The sequence below is a fragment of the Arachis ipaensis genome, chromosome B04 (genome assembly GCF_000816755.2).
Source record: "Arachis ipaensis cultivar K30076 chromosome B04, Araip1.1, whole genome shotgun sequence".
NCBI lineage: Eukaryota > Viridiplantae > Streptophyta > Magnoliopsida > Fabales > Fabaceae > Arachis > Arachis ipaensis.
The window spans coordinates 120,467,170-120,486,075 of NC_029788.2; the positions used below are offsets into that span (position 1 = coordinate 120,467,170).

At 35.9% G+C, this 18,906-nt stretch overlaps 2 protein-coding genes across 5 annotated transcripts; one reads left to right on the plus strand and one right to left on the minus strand.

Moving 5' to 3' along the window:
* LOC107635093 (ATP-dependent helicase BRM) lies at window positions 1,052-11,961 on the plus strand. Of its 4 annotated transcripts, none has more exons than XM_021121832.1 (15): window positions 1,052-1,415; window positions 1,517-1,683; window positions 3,085-4,380; window positions 4,841-6,148; window positions 6,259-6,371; window positions 6,622-6,709; window positions 6,797-6,883; window positions 7,106-7,198; window positions 7,291-7,374; window positions 7,462-7,665; window positions 7,917-8,159; window positions 8,235-9,785; window positions 9,862-10,401; window positions 10,636-10,887; window positions 11,065-11,309. In XM_021121832.1, the coding sequence occupies exons 2-15, from the start codon at window positions 1,540-1,542 to the stop codon at window positions 11,113-11,115; spliced, it is 6,054 nt and encodes a 2,017-aa protein (XP_020977491.1). In that variant the 5' UTR covers window positions 1,052-1,415; window positions 1,517-1,539; the 3' UTR covers window positions 11,116-11,309. The 4 variants fall into 4 exon arrangements, with proteins under 4 accessions (XP_020977491.1, XP_016193953.1, XP_020977490.1 ...); XM_016338467.2 differs by having other exon boundaries at window positions 1,054-1,415; window positions 1,517-1,788; window positions 10,986-11,961; XM_021121831.1 differs by having other exon boundaries at window positions 1,054-1,415; window positions 1,517-1,777; window positions 10,986-11,961.
* Window positions 12,564-16,101, minus strand: LOC107635092 (ubiquitin-conjugating enzyme E2 5). The gene is made up of 6 exons (XM_016338465.2): window positions 15,862-16,101; window positions 15,682-15,761; window positions 14,948-15,062; window positions 14,774-14,826; window positions 14,525-14,653; window positions 12,564-13,013 (listed from the first exon to the last, which is right to left on the minus strand). The coding sequence occupies exons 1-6, from the start codon at window positions 15,903-15,905 to the stop codon at window positions 12,880-12,882; spliced, it is 555 nt and encodes a 184-aa protein (XP_016193951.1). The 5' UTR covers window positions 15,906-16,101; the 3' UTR covers window positions 12,564-12,879.

An 18,906-nucleotide genomic window follows, 5' to 3' on the forward strand; every position in this document is an offset into this window, starting at 1 on the left:
CAAAATTTGATTTCTACAACTTTTTTTTAATATATATTTAATATTTAATTATTATTGTTGGACGTATTTAATTTAATAATGCTTATTTATAGTTCGTATTTTTTAGGATTATTTTCGTAAACAACATAAATTTTTGGATATAATTTTAAGAGGAGTGCTAAGGGGTCATCGAGCCAGTAGAATTTGTGATATTTAGGCATCAAGTAACTATCATTAATATTTTTAATGGTGTGAGATGATATTTAATGGTATAAAATTAATCATTTTCTTTTTTATGGTTAAGTGCTGGTCAGATTTTAACAAAAATGCTGTCCTGAGACTTTCTCTTATTTTAATAATTTATTCTTAAACAAAACACAATTTAAATAAAAATGGCAAACTTTAAACTCTAATTTCTAAATCTTAAGCCCTGAATATTATATTTTTATTATAATATTTTACTTTTAACCGTGTGTGGTTGAATAATAATAATAATAATAATAATACGAGACGTTTATTAACAATACTGTTTGTATAATTAATTTTAAGAAGTTTGGTGACTTACACAATTTTAAAAATAAAGATCAAATTTAATTTAAGATAAAAGTTTGTTTAAGAGTATTAGTGAATTGAATTAGATTAGATATGACTAAAATTTAGATTCCATTCACACTAAAAGTATTTTTTTTTACCAAAAATAGGAGACTCAAACCCACAACCTCTTAATTGAGTATGGAAAGACTATACCATTTGAGCTATAACTCATTTAAACGCATTTGATTAGATTGGATCTAATATTTGTATTTTTAATATTTAGATTGGATCGAATTTGTGGATTGAATGCGGATAAATATGGTATATTTGTACTCTTGTAGTATAATTGGGTAAATAATTTTAGGGGATTGGACAAAGTTGTAATTTTCACGAAAAGTGAAGAGCAATTCAAATTGACCAATTTACCCTGAGTAGTTTTTCATTCTGGTATATAAAAGGCGTTGTGGTGCACATGAGCGCTTCACTCCCCAACCCGTCAGAGAAAAGAAAAATATATATTAAACCCCTTTATTTTTTTTGTTTAATTTTAAAAAATAGAGCAAAAATACCAAAAAATATTGAAAAAGAGAAAAAAAATTGAGAAATTTCCTTAGGGTTTGACTGTGATTTTTTATTTTTCCGAAATCGCGTGTGACGCAAACAGCGGATTTCACCGATTCCGTCAAAATCGCTTCTCTGCAGGGAAGATCTGTCCTCAATTGGTCCCCGAAAGTCTCGGACTTTAGAGAGAGAAAGAAAAATGCTTGTGACACAACAGTAGCTTCTGCGGCTAGAGAGAGAAAATGCGCATGCAGCTGATTTTTTGAACGTTGGGATCGGAGGGAAAGAATAAAAAACCAGTTAAAAAATGCGGCTTTCCTGAAATTTGGAGGGATACAAAGGTTTTTGCATTTATAATCTCTTCAAAGCTGCAACATTTATTAATTTTTGGATTTCAGTGTAAGTGATCTGAATTTTGGTAATTTTGATGATATTGATGCAGGTGTTGAATTCTGTGGTGATTGAATGCAATCTGCCGGCAGCGGTGGCTCGGGCCGGAACCCCTCGGCTGGCCGGGCGGCTTCGGCATCGCCGTCGTCGTCTTCCCAATTTAGCCTGGACTCATTGCATCAGCAACAGCAGCAGCAGCAGAAGATAGGTTCTAGGCAGGTGTGGATTTTGATTGGTTGAAGTGAGATTTTGGTGGTTATGTTGAATTTTCTGTCATGGTTTTGGTGGTAGCACACATGTACTCTGATTACAGGTTCTGACCAAGTATGTTAATTTTTCCTAGGTTGTGTGGTGTTGGGAAAAAAAAAAGAGTTTCTGTTAGAATTTTGCATTTAATACACTTGGTGGTTGGGTTGAGATACCGAAGAATAGTCTTCAGTTAGTTAGTTGTGTTGGTTGGTTATTTTTTTAGTGGCATGTTTTTTTTCTTTTTCCTTTTTAAAATTTCCTTTTCTCATGCTAAATGATTTTCAGTTGTTCAGAGCGTTGTTTATATAATAGAATATGGAAATGGGAGCACTGAACCTAGAAATGATTGGTGCAATTGTGTGCTGCTGTCACTGTCAACTCTAGTCAACCTTCCTTTTTTATTCACAAGTCTACATGAAGTCTTCTGTACACTTCGGATTTTGTACTAAATTGGCCTTGCCTTTTATTTTGGCTTCATGTGTGATGTTTCAATTATAGACATGTGCAGTGTGCTATTTTCTTCACTGCCCTTTCTGGGGATTTTCCTTTTAGAAGCTTTTGGGCTTGTGTTCTGCTTTAGTTAGTTAAGAACTCCCCTCTATGCCGTTTTCCTTTCAGGTGTGACTGTTGAAAATTAATCTGTTTGCTTAACCAAGAATGATAAATTTTCCACCATGCCCTTTGTTTCTCTCTGTTCAGTAAATTTTTTATGTTAGAAAACATTGATTACTTATTGATTCCAACCAGACAAGCCCACCTGCCAACTTCCTAAAAGTACTGTTTCGTCAGCTTCTGGCTTAGTTGTTTTGTTACTGCTGTTTCTTACTTCTGTTATTATTATTAGTGAAAGCATGTGTGAAGTTATTAATTGGAATCAGTCTGTTTCTTGTTGACTCATTGCTTTCTATCAAATGCAATCTTAATGGGAAAATCATCGTTGCATCAACTTCTTTCTCTTAATGTTGTAATAGTCAATATATGGATGACTTTCTTTATGTTATGTGGTAATGATACTTAAGAATCTGTCATAACTTACACCTATAGTCTCCTTTTGCTTTCATGGTATTTTACTTAGTAAAGGATGCTGCTGGGTTTCAACATATTTATTTTGATGCAATAGTAGCCTGCATAAGTCTGCATGAAATTTCTATCATTCCATTCCACTTAGTTATTAAGATGTGAAGTCAAAGATTGGGTTGTAGACCAATTCTATACTTTCACAAGTATTTGTTTACTTATCTGTATCTTTGTATCTTATAACAAGTATTTCTGTTATTAAGGGCATGTATACATCTTTTCTTTTGATGCATTCTTGAAAGAATCATATTTTTTCCTGAACGATGACTTCTACTCAACTATACTCTTATGCAGTCATTTCCACATCAATTGCTAAAAAAACCAGAAGGAAGTGAAGCATTTTTTGCATATCAAACAGGGCTTCAAGGTGGATTTGGGACTAACAATTTCTCACCTTCTAATGCCATGCCTCAGCAGCCTCAAAAATTTGTTGATTTAGGTCAGCAGAGCTCCAGCCAGGGACAAGTTGCTGACCGGCAAATGCTCAATTACCAACAAGCATACCTTCAATATGCTCTGCAGGCTCAACAAAAATCTGCTTTGGCAATGCAGTCACAGAAACAATCTAAAATGGGGATCCCAGGCCCTTCATCTGTGAATGATCAGGACATGCATACTGGAAATCTGAAAATACAGGACCTTATGTCTATGCAAGCTGTTAATCAATCCCAAGCATCGTCCTCTAGGAATTCATCTGAACATTTTGCTCATGGGGAAAAGCAGATGGAGCAAGGACAGCAGCTAGCACTTGATCAGAAGAGTGAAGGAAAGCCTTCATCCCAAGGACCAGCCACTGGACACTTAATGCCGGGAAATAGTATGAGGCCACCTGTGCAAGCACCACCAATGCAGCAGAGCATGCTAAATATGTTGAAGGATCCATTACCATTTACTAAGACTGCTCAATATCAGGCTATGCAGGCATGGGCAAGAAATTTATCTGATCCTTCAAGATGTCTTAAGATGGCTCAGCTCATTCCGCAGATGCAATCAAGAACAGTTCCACAACCAAAGGCAAATGATACTAATGTTGGTACTCAGTCATTACCAGTCAGTGTTTCAAACCCACAGGCTAGTTCTCCAACAGTTGCAAGTGAGAACACAACACATACTAATTCATCTAATGATGCTTCTGCACAATCAAGTTCTGCTAAAGCAAAGCAGACAGGTCTATCTAACCATTTTGGCCCACCAATTAATGCCAGTATTGCTGGAAATTCCAGTGAAGTTGCATTGGCACAATTCAATCTTCATGGCAGAGACTCGCAAGGTTCTTTGAGGCAATCAGCAGTTAAAAATGGAATGTCTTCTATGCATCCGCAGCATTCTTCTGTAAGCTTAAACCTAGGTGCAGATCATCCTTTGAATGCAAAAACTTCATCATCTAGTTCAGAACCTGTGCAGATGCAGCACATCAGGCAATCAAATCAATCTGTTGTTCAGGATGGAGGTCTGTCAAACGAAGGGGGTTCTATAAATCATTCAAAATATCAAGGGGCACCATCTCAGATGCCTCAACAAAGAACTGCATTTACGAAACAACAGCTTCATGTTCTTAAAGCTCAGATACTTGCATTTAGACGACTGAAGGTTTAACCTCTGCTTCCCTTTCATTCTATCTGAGGCTGGTTGCCTTGTTTATATATGCTATTTATATAGGCCTAGAGAAGATGTATGATACTATGGCTTGGCTTGGTAATGCTTTTTCAGAGTTGCTAAAATTTCTCCCATAAGTAGAAGACACTAGTATCATTTGGGATATATATATAAAGTTGCTCTTAAAATGTAAAATATCTGTAGTCAACATGAATCAGCTCTGATATTTTACTAGTCTTTCAGGTTTTAGAGAGCATAAGTCAGCTTTGCAAAGCTCCCCATGAGATGCTGTCAAGAGCATCCTTGCATTTAAAATCTAGGAGCAAAAGCACCCAGTCTTTTTGTTTACCAAATTGAGAAAATTGGTGCCTATTTTTCATAAGTAGGAGTATTCCATGTATAATATTTATAGATAGATTGTGCTTACTGGTATTCTGTTGCTGTTGATTGGTAGAAAGGAGAAGGAACTCTTCCCCAAGAACTTCTTCGGGCCATCAGTCCACCACCTCTTGATTCACAAGTGCAGCAACCGGTTACTTCTGCAGGAGGGCAAAATCAAGACCAATCAGAAGTAACTGTGGCAGAACAGCCAAAGCAGATGGAGTCCATTGCCAAGGACTCACAATCTATCTCATCTATTAATGCAAAGGGTTCTTCAAAGCAGGAAGTCTTTGCTAGAGATGAGAAATCCACAACAACAATACATGTGCAAGCTATGCCTTTGGTGATAAAAGAACCTGCTGGAAAGGAAGAGCAACAATCTGTTGGTTGCTCTGCTATGTCGGACCAGGAAGGTGAACATGGAATTAGACAAATACCTGTTAGAAATGAGTCGGTGTTAGATAGGGGAAAGGCTATTGCAGCCCAAGCTTCTGTTTCTGAACAATTGCAAAATAATAAAACTGAACAAGCAAGCACTGTTCCGCAGCCAAAGGATGTGGGCCTCACCAGAAAATATCATGGACCACTATTTGATTTTCCTTTCTTCACCAGGAAACACGATTCCTTTGGTTCATCAATGATGCTAAACCATAATAATTTGTCACTGGCATATGATGTGAAAGAGCTTCTTTATGATGAAGGTGTGCAAGTCCTTAACAAGAAAAGGACAGAAAATTTAAAGAAGATTGAGGGTTTACTGGCAGTTAACTTAGATAGGAAAAGAATTAGGCCAGATCTTGTGTTGAAGTTGCAAATTGAAGAAAAAAAGCTTCGCCTTTTAGATCTACAGGCACGTTTAAGGGATGAGATTGATCAACATCAAAAAGAGATAATGGCAATGCCAGATAGGCCATATAGGAAATTTGTTAAGTTGTGCGAACGTCAGCGTATGGAACTTGCTAGACAAGTACAGGCATCACAGAAAGCTTTAAGGGAGAAGCAACTGAAATCTATATTCAATTGGCGCAAGAAGCTTCTTGAAGCACACTGGGGCATTCGTGACGCACGGACTGCTCGCAACCGGGGGGTGGCCAAGTATCACGAGAAGATGTTGAGAGAATTCGCGAAACGTAAGGATGATGACAGGAGCAAAAGGATGGAAGCCTTAAAAAACAATGATGTTGATAGGTACAGGGAGATGTTGCTGGAGCAGCAGATTAGTATCCCGGGTGATGCTGCAGAGAGATATGCTGTTCTTTCAACTTTCTTAACCCAGACTGAAGAATATCTACATAAATTAGGAAGTAAGATAACAGCTGCTAAGAGCCAACAGGAAGTGGAGGAGGCAGCAAAAGCTGCTGCAGCTGCTGCACGATTGCAGGCATGCTTCATTACTTTCCTTGTTGATTCAAAACAAATTTGGAAAAGAAAAATGAAATTTCCTCCGTTGTTCTCTAAACAAATTGATCCTGATTTGTTTTCTGACTAAAGGGTCTTTCTGAAGAAGAAGTCAGAGTCGCAGCAACTTGTGCTGGAGAGGAAGTGATGATTAGAAATCAGTTTATAGAGATGAATACTCCTAGAGACAGTTCATCTGTCAACAAGTGAGTTTTGTTTGTGTAGTTTTATTTATTTGTTTTTCTGTCTCAAGTTTTGCCAAAACTATTCTTTCGTCAAATCATTTTTCATTCTTGGTGTTGTCAAACTCTATGCTATTTTCCCATCTTTTATTTGGTAATTTTCAACACACTGATGCTTATCTAAACTATGCTTTTATAACCTTCTGTTATTGTTCATATAATAAAACATCTAATTCTGGTTTGTTACAATTATTGATCGCTACGGCCATACCAGGTATTACAGCCTTGCTCATGCTGTGAGTGAAAGGGTTGTAAGACAACCATCCATGTTACGAGCTGGAACATTGAGAGACTATCAAATGGTAGGTTCTGACATTTGATGAAATTCCTCGTAATTGCTTTTATAGCCTTTATGGTTATTTTTTAAGGATTGACATGTTATTCTGAAGGTTGGTTTGCAATGGATGCTTTCTTTGTATAACAACAAATTAAATGGAATATTGGCAGATGAGATGGGTCTTGGTAAAACCGTTCAGGTTAGTATTATGTTTATTCTTGGTGACGACAGATTATTCTAGCTGTGTCCTTTAAAATAGGAAGAATGTCTATTGTGTATGACTGTTTTTACGCTGGGTTTATGTAATACAAGGAAGATGACTTATTTTATTGTTTTGTTATTTAAACTGTACTGAACAAATATTTACTGTGATATATTGTTCGTTTTTCTTTGTTATTTTTGTTATTTCTTGTCTGTCCAGGTCATGGCATTAATTGCGTACTTGATGGAATTTAAAGGGAACTATGGCCCACATCTTATAATAGTGCCAAATGCTGTTTTGGTTAACTGGAAGGTGGGACTTCAAACTCTTCCATTTCCACAATACTCACTTCGTTTTTTGGTTGTGTGTATCTTGCAACCTGAAAACTTGTGTTCATCATGCAGAGTGAGTTGCATACTTGGTTACCATCCGTGTCATGCATTTTTTATGTTGGAACAAAGGATACAAGATCAAAATTATTTTCTCAAGTAAGTGCACCTCAACTTTACTATTTGCTGTTAAAAGATTATTTTAATGTTTAGTTCTGAGTTTCCTTTCGTATTACATTTTTGCAGGAGGTTATGGCTATGAAATTTAATGTCCTTGTGACTACTTATGAGTTCATCATGTATGACCGGTCAAAGCTTTCAAAAGTTGATTGGAAGTATATCGTAATTGATGAAGCACAGAGAATGAAGGATAGGGATTCAGTTCTAGCACGCGATCTTGACAGATACCGTTGTCAACGACGCTTGCTTCTGACAGGAACACCTTTGCAGGTCTGTCTTGTTTTCTTTTAATATATGCATTGTTATGGTAGTGTCTAGCTTTCAGTCAGCAGTATCAAACTTCGTGTTCCTCTACACAACCAAGTCATTAGGATGTTGATCTTTTTGACTTTTTCACTTACACTGTTCAGGCTATGCTATATGTTCATGCAGCTGTCAGTTTATATTGATAAATCGCATAGATACATGTTGTGATACAAATCTTGTTTAGAGTATTAATAATGGTATAATTTTCTCCACAGAATGATTTGAAGGAACTCTGGTCACTTTTAAATTTACTTCTTCCAGAGGTTTTTGACAATAAGAAAGCCTTCCATGATTGGTTTTCAAAACCATTTCAAAAGGAAGGTCCAAATCAAAATGCAGAGGATGATTGGCTTGAAACAGAAAAGAAAGTCATCATTATCCATCGACTCCATCAGATTCTTGAGCCTTTCATGCTTAGGCGTCGCGTTGAAGATGTTGAAGGCTCTCTACCACCAAAGGTGTGATTTTGATACTCTTGGTCTCATTTTTTATCTTTTATCTGGTGATTCATCCCTCATATTTCTGTATTGCAGGTCTCCATAGTTTTACGATGTAAAATGTCAGCTGTCCAGAGTGCCATTTATGACTGGGTTAAATCCACTGGCACCCTTCGTGTTGATCCTGAGGATGAGAGAAGAAAGGTTTTGAAGAATCCACTCTACCAGGCAAAGCCTTATAAAACTTTAAATAACAGATGCATGGAGCTACGCAAAACCTGCAATCATCCAATGCTTAATTACCCATTTTTTGATGAATTTATGGATAGAGACTTTATTGTACAATCTTGTGGGAAGTTGTGGATTTTGGATAGGATCCTTATCAAACTTCAAAGAACTGGACATCGAGTTTTGCTGTTTAGTACCATGACAAAGCTCCTAGACATCTTGGAAGACTATCTGCAATGGCGGAGACTAGTTTACAGGAGAATTGATGGGACAACAAGTTTGGAAGACCGAGAATCAGCAATAATGGACTTCAATAGGCCTGATTCAGACTGTTTCATCTTCTTGCTTAGCATTAGAGCTGCTGGGAGAGGCCTTAATCTTCAGTCTGCTGACACAGTTGTCATTTACGATCCTGATCCAAATCCTAAAAATGAGGAGCAGGCTGTGGCCAGAGCTCATCGGATTGGACAAAAAAGGGAAGTCAAGGTTATCTACATGGAGGCTGTTGTTGACAAGATCTCTAGCCATCAGAAAGAGAACGAATTGAGAAGTGGAGGCCTTGTTGATATGGAGGATGAACTTGCTGGTAAGGATCGATATATGGGATCTATTGAGAGCCTCATAAGGAACAATATTCAACAATATAAGATAGACATGGCTGACGAGGTCATTAATGCTGGACGTTTTGATCAAAGAACAACACATGAAGAAAGACGTTCAACTTTGGAGACTTTATTACATGACGAGGAAAGATATCAAGAAACTGTTCATAATGTTCCGTCACTACAGGAGGTTAATCGCATGATTGCTAGAAGTGAAGAGGAAGTTGAACTGTTTGATCAAATGGACGAAGAACTGGATTGGAGTGAAGAGATGACACGGCATGATGAGGTGCCTAAATGGCTTCGAACCAGCACAAGAGAAGTGAATGCTGCTATTGCTGCTTTATCTAAAAGACCATCAAAGAACATTTTATTTGGTGGTAGTATGGGCATGGAATCTAGTGAATTGGGTTCTGAAAAGAGAAGAGGACGACCCAAGGGAAAAAAGCATCCTAATTATAAAGAGTTGGAGGATGATGATATAATTGAGTGCTCTGAAGAAAGCTCTGAGGAAAGAAATGGATATTCTGCACATGAAGGGGAGATAGGAAAATTTGAAGATGAAGTACATAGTGGGGGTGATGGAGCTAATCCCATGGAAAAAGATCAAGTCGAACATGGTCCACCTTTTAATGCTGGATATGAACTTCCTCAGTCTTTAGAAAATGCTAAAAATCACACAGTTGAAGAAGCTGGTACGAGAGGATCATCATTAGATAGTCAAATATTGACACATACAGTGACACCATCAGTTTACTCACGGAAATTTGGTTCCCTCTCTGCATTAGATGCCAAGCCAAGTTCCATTTCAAAAAGGGTACATGGCTTTTTATTTTCTGGGTTTTGTACTCTCTTATTTTCAAATTAAAATATCTCTTGTTAGCTTTTTCCAGGTAGATGAGTTAGAAGAAGGGGAAATTGCAATATCTGGTGGTTCTCACATGGATCATCAACAATGTAGAAGTTGGATTCATGATCGTGATGAAGGTGAGGATGAACAAGTTCTGCAGCAACCCAAGATCAAACGCAAACGTAGTCTACGTGTTCGACACCGTCCTGTCATCGAAAGGCCTGAGGACAAATCTGGCATTGAGATGGTTCCTCTTCAACGTGGAGAATCATCTCTTATTGCAGACAATAAATATGAAGGTCAAACAAGGACTGACCGAGAATCAAAATCATTTGTTGACAACAATGCCAGCAAGCATGATAAGGATGAATCTTCATTGGAAAATAAGAAAAATTTACCTTCAAGGAAAGCAGCTAATTCATTCAAATTACATGGCTCACCTAAGTCTAATCGTATGATCTGTTTGTCTGCTCCTTCAGAGGATGGTGGCGAACACCCTAAAGAAAGTTGGGAAGGAAAGCCTATCAACTCAGCTGGATCTTCAGCTCATGGCTCTAAGATGACCGAAATTATTCAGAGAAGAGTATGTATCATTTAACTGATCTGTGTTTGATTTCATTTCTACCTGTGATGGTTTAGCTTTTACAAAATGGAGTTCTTACAGCTTGCCGTAGGGATTGCAAGTTCGAAACTCTAGTTAACTTTAACTTAGTTTCAATATTCTAATAAAACCTTCTGTTTTATGAAGTTAATTATTGCTACTTTACATGTTCATACCTTTGTGAAAATGTTACTCATGTAACTTATGCCTTTGTAGTGCAAAAATGTAATTAGCAAATTCCAAAGGAGAATAGACAAGGAAGGCCAACAAATTGTACCTTTGCTATCAGATTTGTGGAAGAGGATGGAGAATTCTGGGTACACTGGCGGATCAGGGAACAGTTTGTTGGATCTACGAAAGATTGAGCAGCAGATTGATGCATTGGAGTATAATGGAGTAATGGAGCTTGTGTTTGATGTGCAGTTTATGTTGAGGAGTGCGATGCAATTTTATGGATACTCATATGAGGTTAGATTTCTTAACTATCTATATATTCTATAATAATGTACAAAATGATTCACTGTTCTGGCTTTGTTATTAAAATTCCCTGTAATGATTATTTGCAGGTAAGAACTGAAGCAAGGAAGGTTCATGATCTCTTTTTTGATATCTTGAAAATTGCATTTCCTGATACGGACTTTGCAGAAGCAAAAGGTTCCCTTTCTTTCTCCGGCCAAATTGATTCCAATGCCATAACATCCCCTAGGCAAGGAAATGTTTGCCCAAGCAAGAGGCAAAGGACAATAAATGATGTGGAAACCGATCAATGCCCTGAACAAAAGGCTCCGAACCGTGGTTCCGGGTCTAACGGCGAAAAAGCCAGGAACAAAGGCCATCCATTGCAGAAGGAATTGAGACCTGGAAGCGGTAGTGGTAGTGCCCGGGAGCAATATCAGCAGAATAATTCTTCTGCATTAGTTCATCCAGGTGATCTGGTTGTATGCAAGAAGAAAAGAAATGACAGAGAAAAATTATTGGCGAAGCCTAGGACCACATCCGCCGGTCCTGTTTCACCGCCCAGTATGGGTAAGAATAGAAGTCCCGGGTCAGGTTCGACTCCTAAGGATGCGAGGGTGTTTCAACATACTTCAAATGTGCAAGGGCGGTTTAGCCAGCCATATCAGCTGTCAAATGGGTCTGGTGGGTTGGTTGGCTGGGCAAACCCGGTAAAGCGACTAAGAACAGATTGTGGGAAGAGGAGACCAAGCCATACATAGATTTTTTTTATTATAATTTTTCAAAGGAGACAAAGATGGTAGATAATGGTAGATAATGGAAATAGTGCTCAACTAGTTTCAGAAAAGAGTTTCAGTGGCCCTTACCATTGGTAGATTTTAGCTCACATAATAACTGTTAATATAGAGTAAAACCCTCCATTGTATTTTTCTAGCTACCTCAATGAGTTAAATTATTACAATGGTCAGCAAAGGTTTTTTGTATGGATAAATCTGCATCTTGCAGGAATTGTTTTCTTTAAATAGTTGCTACTGAAACTCTTGTATAGTAACATGTTGGTCTATATTAGTCCATTCATGGATTCAACTCTCCAAGGTCATGTTTTCCCCAGCGTTCCGGCGTCCTAATAATCCATCTATTTCAATTAAATGTCTCTTTCGCCATTTTTGGTACATTGTAAAATCAATGTATAGGCGTGGTTTATGTCCAAATACAATTGAATAAAAAAACTGAGACATTTATTTTGAAACTAATGGAGTATATAGATTTCAATTATGTTATTTGTGAATAATGTGAAAATACTAATTGCACACCAAAATCAATTATCATGTATTTGTATAATTTTAGTGTACATCTAGTATAGTTGATATATATATATATATATAAAGTTTAGTTAGCCTATCACTTCCACCATATTCAACAAAAATATAACTGATCTTAGTATTTAGAATTTAAACATTGATCCACAAATGTTCAGTGAAGGTATAAAATCATGATTTCAGATGTGGTTTCCCTTAACAAATGTTAAGGACAATGTTGTGGGAGTTGCAACCCTTGGAATTGCAAGAGTTCAATTGACTGTTATGAGTAATTAGTTCACTTATATTGACACTAGTCACCGGTCAAGAAACAACAATTGTCAATCAACTTGTTTTAAGACTTTTCTACAAGTTTCAAAGATCAAAAGATGAATAGTTGTGAACATTGCATTAAATGAGTTACAGGAAGAGTATTTGTGCATATTATGGTAGTACCATGCTAAGCTAAAAAGCACAATGCATCAATTTGAAAGAGCCACAACAAGAAACTAAGATTGCATCAGGAAATCAATGGTACATTATTTACATTGACATGAAACTGAACAACAATAAGGGGGATTTCCCCCTTTGACCACAATTCCAAGTTCATTACATTGCAGTGAGGTTGAACTAACAGGACTAGAACATCATATACAGATAAAATATATAAAGTTAAAATCAGGATTCAGGGCATCAGATGAAGTAGCTAAGGATCTGCTTTACCAGCAACCTGTTCATCACTTGAATCATATTCATCTTCACTCATTTCCTCATCATCACTTGATTTCTCTTCTGGTGCAGCTCCTACATCTTCAGCTTTAGCATACTTCTCACAGTACTCTGAACACACAGTGTTAAATTAAGAACTTTATTGATTCTAAAGTTAAAGACCATTAAATTATGCTTAAATTGGTCCAATGAAGAACTCAAGCCTAGAAAAGGAAATCCAAGTGATAGTGGCTTCAAGTAATAGATAAACATAGACAACAGAAGACAGGTAATCTCACTTCAAGAGATAATCACTGATTCATTTGCTTTTCAAATTTACAATTTAGTTGAATTCTGGCCACAACCCAACATTACATATACTATGGGGAATACAACAAGTCTTGGCAATGTAAACTCACAAAGAAGATCGATTCAGAATGCAGAAATACATACATGTAGCTACATTTGGACATGATATTATTATCAACTTATAGTACACAAATATAAAGAATTAGCTCAATCAATTGAGAAATTTGATAACTACCTTCCAAACATACCATCACCATCCTTTTGATAACTATCTTTTATTAAGGCTTTAAGCATTTTTTGTCCCCTATAATAACAGAATTGTTACAAAATAAGCATATGTCGCCGTTATATATAGGAAGTTCCATTAAAAGGTTATGTCCTGCTCCATCTATCCAATTTTTGTCTCAAAAAGATACACAAATGAAGTTTTAGAGGGGAATGGTTTGCACATAAGCCATAATAAGACTGAAAATATGGAAAGTAAGTTCGACATGAAGAAGGAAAACACTAACAAAGAAGTGAAAATCGGAGAAAGCACCCTATCACAAATAAAGAGATTTAAGTATCTTGGGCGTATTATATAGAATAATAGAAAAATAGAGGAGGATGTAAACTATAGGATTCAAACGAGTTGGTCAAAATAGCAAAGTACGATTGGTTTATATCTGACAAAAGTACCTTTAAAACGTAATGGTAAATTTTATCGCACTGTCATTAGACCAATTATGTTATATAGAACCAAGTGTGGGGCGACAAAAGTTGAGAATAGGCATAAACTTAGGGTGGTAGAAATGAGGAGATGGATAATCGACCAAACATGTTCAGATAGAATAAGTAACAATGATATAAGAGAAAAAAATTAGAATAACACCTATTGTTGAAAATATGGAACAATCTCATCTTAGAATTTGGATATGTGGGGAGAAGATTGACAAAGTACCCGGTTAGGAGGGTGGATCAGATAGAAGATAGACAAGTGGCGGAAGGTAGAGAAAGACCTAAAAAGGCCATACACGAGGTGGTAAAAAGAAAATCTATATGCAAACAACCTCATAGTGAACATGATATATGATATGGCAAAATGGTGTCGTTTGATCCATGCAGTCGACCGCACCTAGTGGATAAGGCTTTGTTGTTGCTATTGTTCTAAGATAAGCAAATAAAGCTAAGAGAAAGCCAAAAGGCAGTTCAAATAACTATTTGAGTGCATGCACATGTACTATGCATTCGTCCACGCATTCAAACAGTTGCGCATAAGGCTAAGGGACAAGTGCAAATAAACTAATCCCAGACATGCATATTTCAAGGAAATAAGAAGTCAAAAGTATCAATACCCTTAACCCTTTGTTCATAACTAGCTCGATCTCGCATCAGTAAAGCGGCAGCTTCTCCATTTAAAGGGTCTGATGGATTGGGATACAGAAGAAGCTGTGGTAGGAACACTTCAAACACATTGACAAGATCTGGAAAAAAAAAAGAATGTAAATTGACATGTGCATTATACAAGGAACTAAAATCCTAAAAATATACAATTCTGTACAAAACCACAACATTTTCTCACAAAATTTCAATGAAATCATTACCAAACATGGGGCTCCAGGTTTGGTTGATAACATCCAGACAAACTGACCCTGACCTGAAATTGTCATAATCCGAGCCAACGAAATCAGAAGCAATCTTTCTTGAAACTAATAGTCAGGAAAACTACTCAACAGAAAGAGTTTCCATGACATCATTATTCATTACTACATGCTTACATCTCATCAACATTTGGGTGATAGATCTTATTGACAAATCCTATAGAAGGAGATTTATAAGGATAAGCATCAGGTAGCTCAACTCTTACTTTCCATACACCACCATGATAAGGACCTGCTAGAAGCCATCATACATGGATGAAAAGAAGATTGAAAATGAAAAAATAAAATAAAATCCTTCCTCAAAGGTTACACATTTAATACCAACCAGGATATAACAATAACCAAAAGGGAAACCAGCAGATATATAGATAAATTCAGTAATCAGTATAGCTAAAAAAAAAAGGAGTAAAAAATAAGAAAACACTGACTCTAGCTCATACCAATAATCTTCTGACTAAGAACTTAATAATTATGCAAAAGGGAAATCAATAAGAACAATATCAACTGTTATTTGTGAAGCTATGTTTTTATTTTATTTTATTTTTTTCCCCTTCAAAAATACAAACTTGTTGCTTCCCAAAATCTATTTGTGGACTTCACAGATGCACAGAACAATCAATTGAAAGAAAGAAGAAGTATCATCCCTGTTGCTACCATAAATCTAAATTCACAGCCGCCAAGAGCTGTGTTCTATATATGGTCAAATTGCTTTAAGCAGAGAAAAACTCCTAAAAAGAATTTCTTAAAAAAAAAAAAAAAGCAAAAGCATATATTTATCAGCTGAATGTTTTATCTGAAACACCAAAACATTATTCAGAAACACAAGAAAGAAAAAAGGAATGGAATTTTACTTTCATTGGGTCCATCGAAATAAACATAAAACTCCTGCATTCCATCATTAATCATCTCCACCTTGTAATCACTCATCATCCTATTAAAAGAAAAGGATGAGACTTTGTGAGACCCAATTAGAAAAAGATTGAAACTTCAATGAAATTAAGAAGAAAGAGAGAGAATAATTGAGGATTAACAGTTTCATTAAGTCCATCTCTCGCCGCTTGCTTGGGGAAGACATGTTTCTTCTTCTTCTTCTTCTTTTTGGGGTTGAGTTGTTGGTTGTTGGTGTCTTGGGTTTTCGTTTTCAGTTTTTCACCACCTCTTAAGCAAGTGGGGAGAGAGAGAGGAATTGAAAAGTGGGGAGTTGAGTTATAGGGAGCAGTAGGAGACACTTGTTGTGCAAGTGAAGGCTCAAAAATACTACTTCTGACATTAGTGAGCACAACTAGGAGATAAATATTGTTAGCGTCGGATATTCACATTTTTAATATTCTGATCTTTTATTTTTGTTTGCAAGATTTTTCTTGTATTATGAATAGGGCTCTACCCTATTCTATCCGTAAAAATATCAAATTTTTTTAAAGTAAATATAAAATTCAATCATTTTGAATTTTATACATATTAATAATATAAAAAATAAAAAACTAATGCTTTAAATTATTAAATTAATTAACTAGTTTAGTGGTTGTTCACTTATTGTAAGTCATTATAAGGGAGGTTGTGGGTTCAATTCTCACTTTCTTCATTATATACCTAAATTTTTATAAAAAATATGTGTTATATATGAGATGCGAGTAAGATAGGGTAGGGTACACCCTAAACCCATATCCTACCCTACCCGGACCGTACTCTACCCTACCCGCAGCGGGTCGGATAGCCTACCCTACCCGAACGGGTTGGATATGAAGTATATTTAGTATATCATTTTAGTGATTTTACTCTTTTGGTGAATTGGTGGATTTTTTTTCTTTTTTTATAATATTTTTTTAATAGGTGGTGTAATTACAATTCAAATTAAAAAAATTAGGATCAAAATCTTTTAAAATAAAGATGTTGATAAAGTAAGACCTGTGAGAGTTAATCACTCTTAAATTAATAGAGTTATTTGCGAAAAAAATTCTCCAAAAAATCTGCTAAAATTTTCACTCAAGAGATAAATTTGGTTTAACAAAATACAAAAAAATTAAAATTTACAAATATATTGATTTAAACTAACATGGTGAGGATATAAAGATCATAAAGAGAGGTGATACTAAATCTCTACTAGCGTCTAATACAGAAAACATCGTACAATGACTCTTTTCTTGTTCACCAGAGATTGAAACAAATAGTTTTAAAATGGATGGAAAAGATATTGATGAAGGTGCTTCCAATTTCGAAGATTGCTGGTATCAGAAAAATAGAGAGACTGATATCAGAAAGATGAAGGGACTGATAAGGAAGACAAACCATTTGAACCATGTCATGCTATTCCTATATCAAAGGAGGAGTTTGATTAATAGTGCAAGTTATGGAAAGCAGCTCTGATAGTTAAAGTTCTTAGCAAAAGAGTAAGTTTGGGATTCATGGAGCAATGCCTCAACCGAAATTAGGTCAAAAAAGATAAGATCAATGTTATTGACATAGATCGTGACTATTTTTTTGTTCATTTTTCATATGAGGAGGATTACAACCATGCACTACTTAACAGACCATGGATGATAGCGGGGCATTATCTTATAGTGTAGAGATGGAGATCCTTTTTTCTTGAATTTGAGAAGGAAGTCAAGAAGATTACTGTATGGATTTGTATTCCAAACTTGCCTATAGAATTATCCAACTATCATTTATTATAACAGGTGGCATCAGCGATTGGTAGCATATTAAAAATTGATTGTGCCACCTCTATCTACTCAAGAGGCGGATTTGCAAGGATATGTATGGAGATTGACTTATCTAAAAAGTTGATTTCCAGAATTTTAGTATTTGGAAGCACTTTCAATATTGAGTATGAATACCTTCATCTCATATGTTTTAACTATGGCAAGTATGATCATAGAGTAGAACTATCAACAAAAATCTAGTGGATAATCCAACAATATCGAAAACAATAGAAGAGTTTGACGGTGACAACCCCAGCCAGAATCCCATTCTCAATGAGAAAAATATAAAAAATATTGATACACACAATTAAAGAATGTGTTTCGCTATAACTAAGACTCCCTAGAATTTGGGCCTTGAATGATGGTCAAACATTATAATAGGAGGAAGCAGGAAAGATATGTTCCAGATAGAAAGAGCATAGTTATGACAGCTGATTCTCCCAAATTGAATGAAGAAATAAATGAACAACCAGACAAGATTTTGGGTAGAGGTTCAAGATTTAATGTGTTATATGAGGAAAGTCTTGATACTACGTGCAACAATGACAAACCTAAAGGTTCACAAAAGAGAGTAGCCATGTATAATAGGCCTAAAGCTAAGTAAAATAATCCGCATGAAGAAGTGGTCATGCAAATTGGATTGAAGGCAAAGCAAGCTCAAGCAAATCTGGGACATGTTTCCATTTAAAAGAGAACAAAAGATGGAAAGAACCCCAAGAAAATAAAAAAATAGCGATGCCCAAAATTGGGCCTATTTTATCTGCCAAAAGTTTCAAGCTCAAACAGAAATAAATAGAGAAAATTGTTGAGAAAAACCCAATCTCCTTGAAAGGAACCTCTGCGAATGTTTCTAAGCTAGTATCGCGAATTAGAAACCCAAATAGTAGCCTTTTCTAAAGTAAGAATTAAGCATCTACCCATGGTGAAATCTAATCATTCTCCTCTTTATCTTTCTCTCACTTTTGCCTCTTCTCCAAATAGAGGATAAATGCCTTTCAGGTTTGTTGCTGCTTGGATATCTCATCCATATTTTAAAAATCTTCTTAATAGGAGCTAGAATACGGAGGACTCTTGAATTAATTGCATTGCAGACTTTTAAAAAGTGTTAAAATAGTAGAATCACAATATTTTTAGCAATATTTAGCAAACGTAAAGCAAAATTCTTAGAAGGCTTCACGAGATAGATGCAAATCTTAATATAAATAGCAACCGCTTTCTTGAGAAATTACAGGTTGATTTGTGAAAGGAATATGAAAAAATTCTTTCATAGGAGGAGGTGCTCTGGTTCCAAAAGTCTATATGCAAATGGCTTGAATTTGGTAATCGTAATACTAAATACTTCTATGGCACTACTATGACAAGAAGGAAAAGGAATAA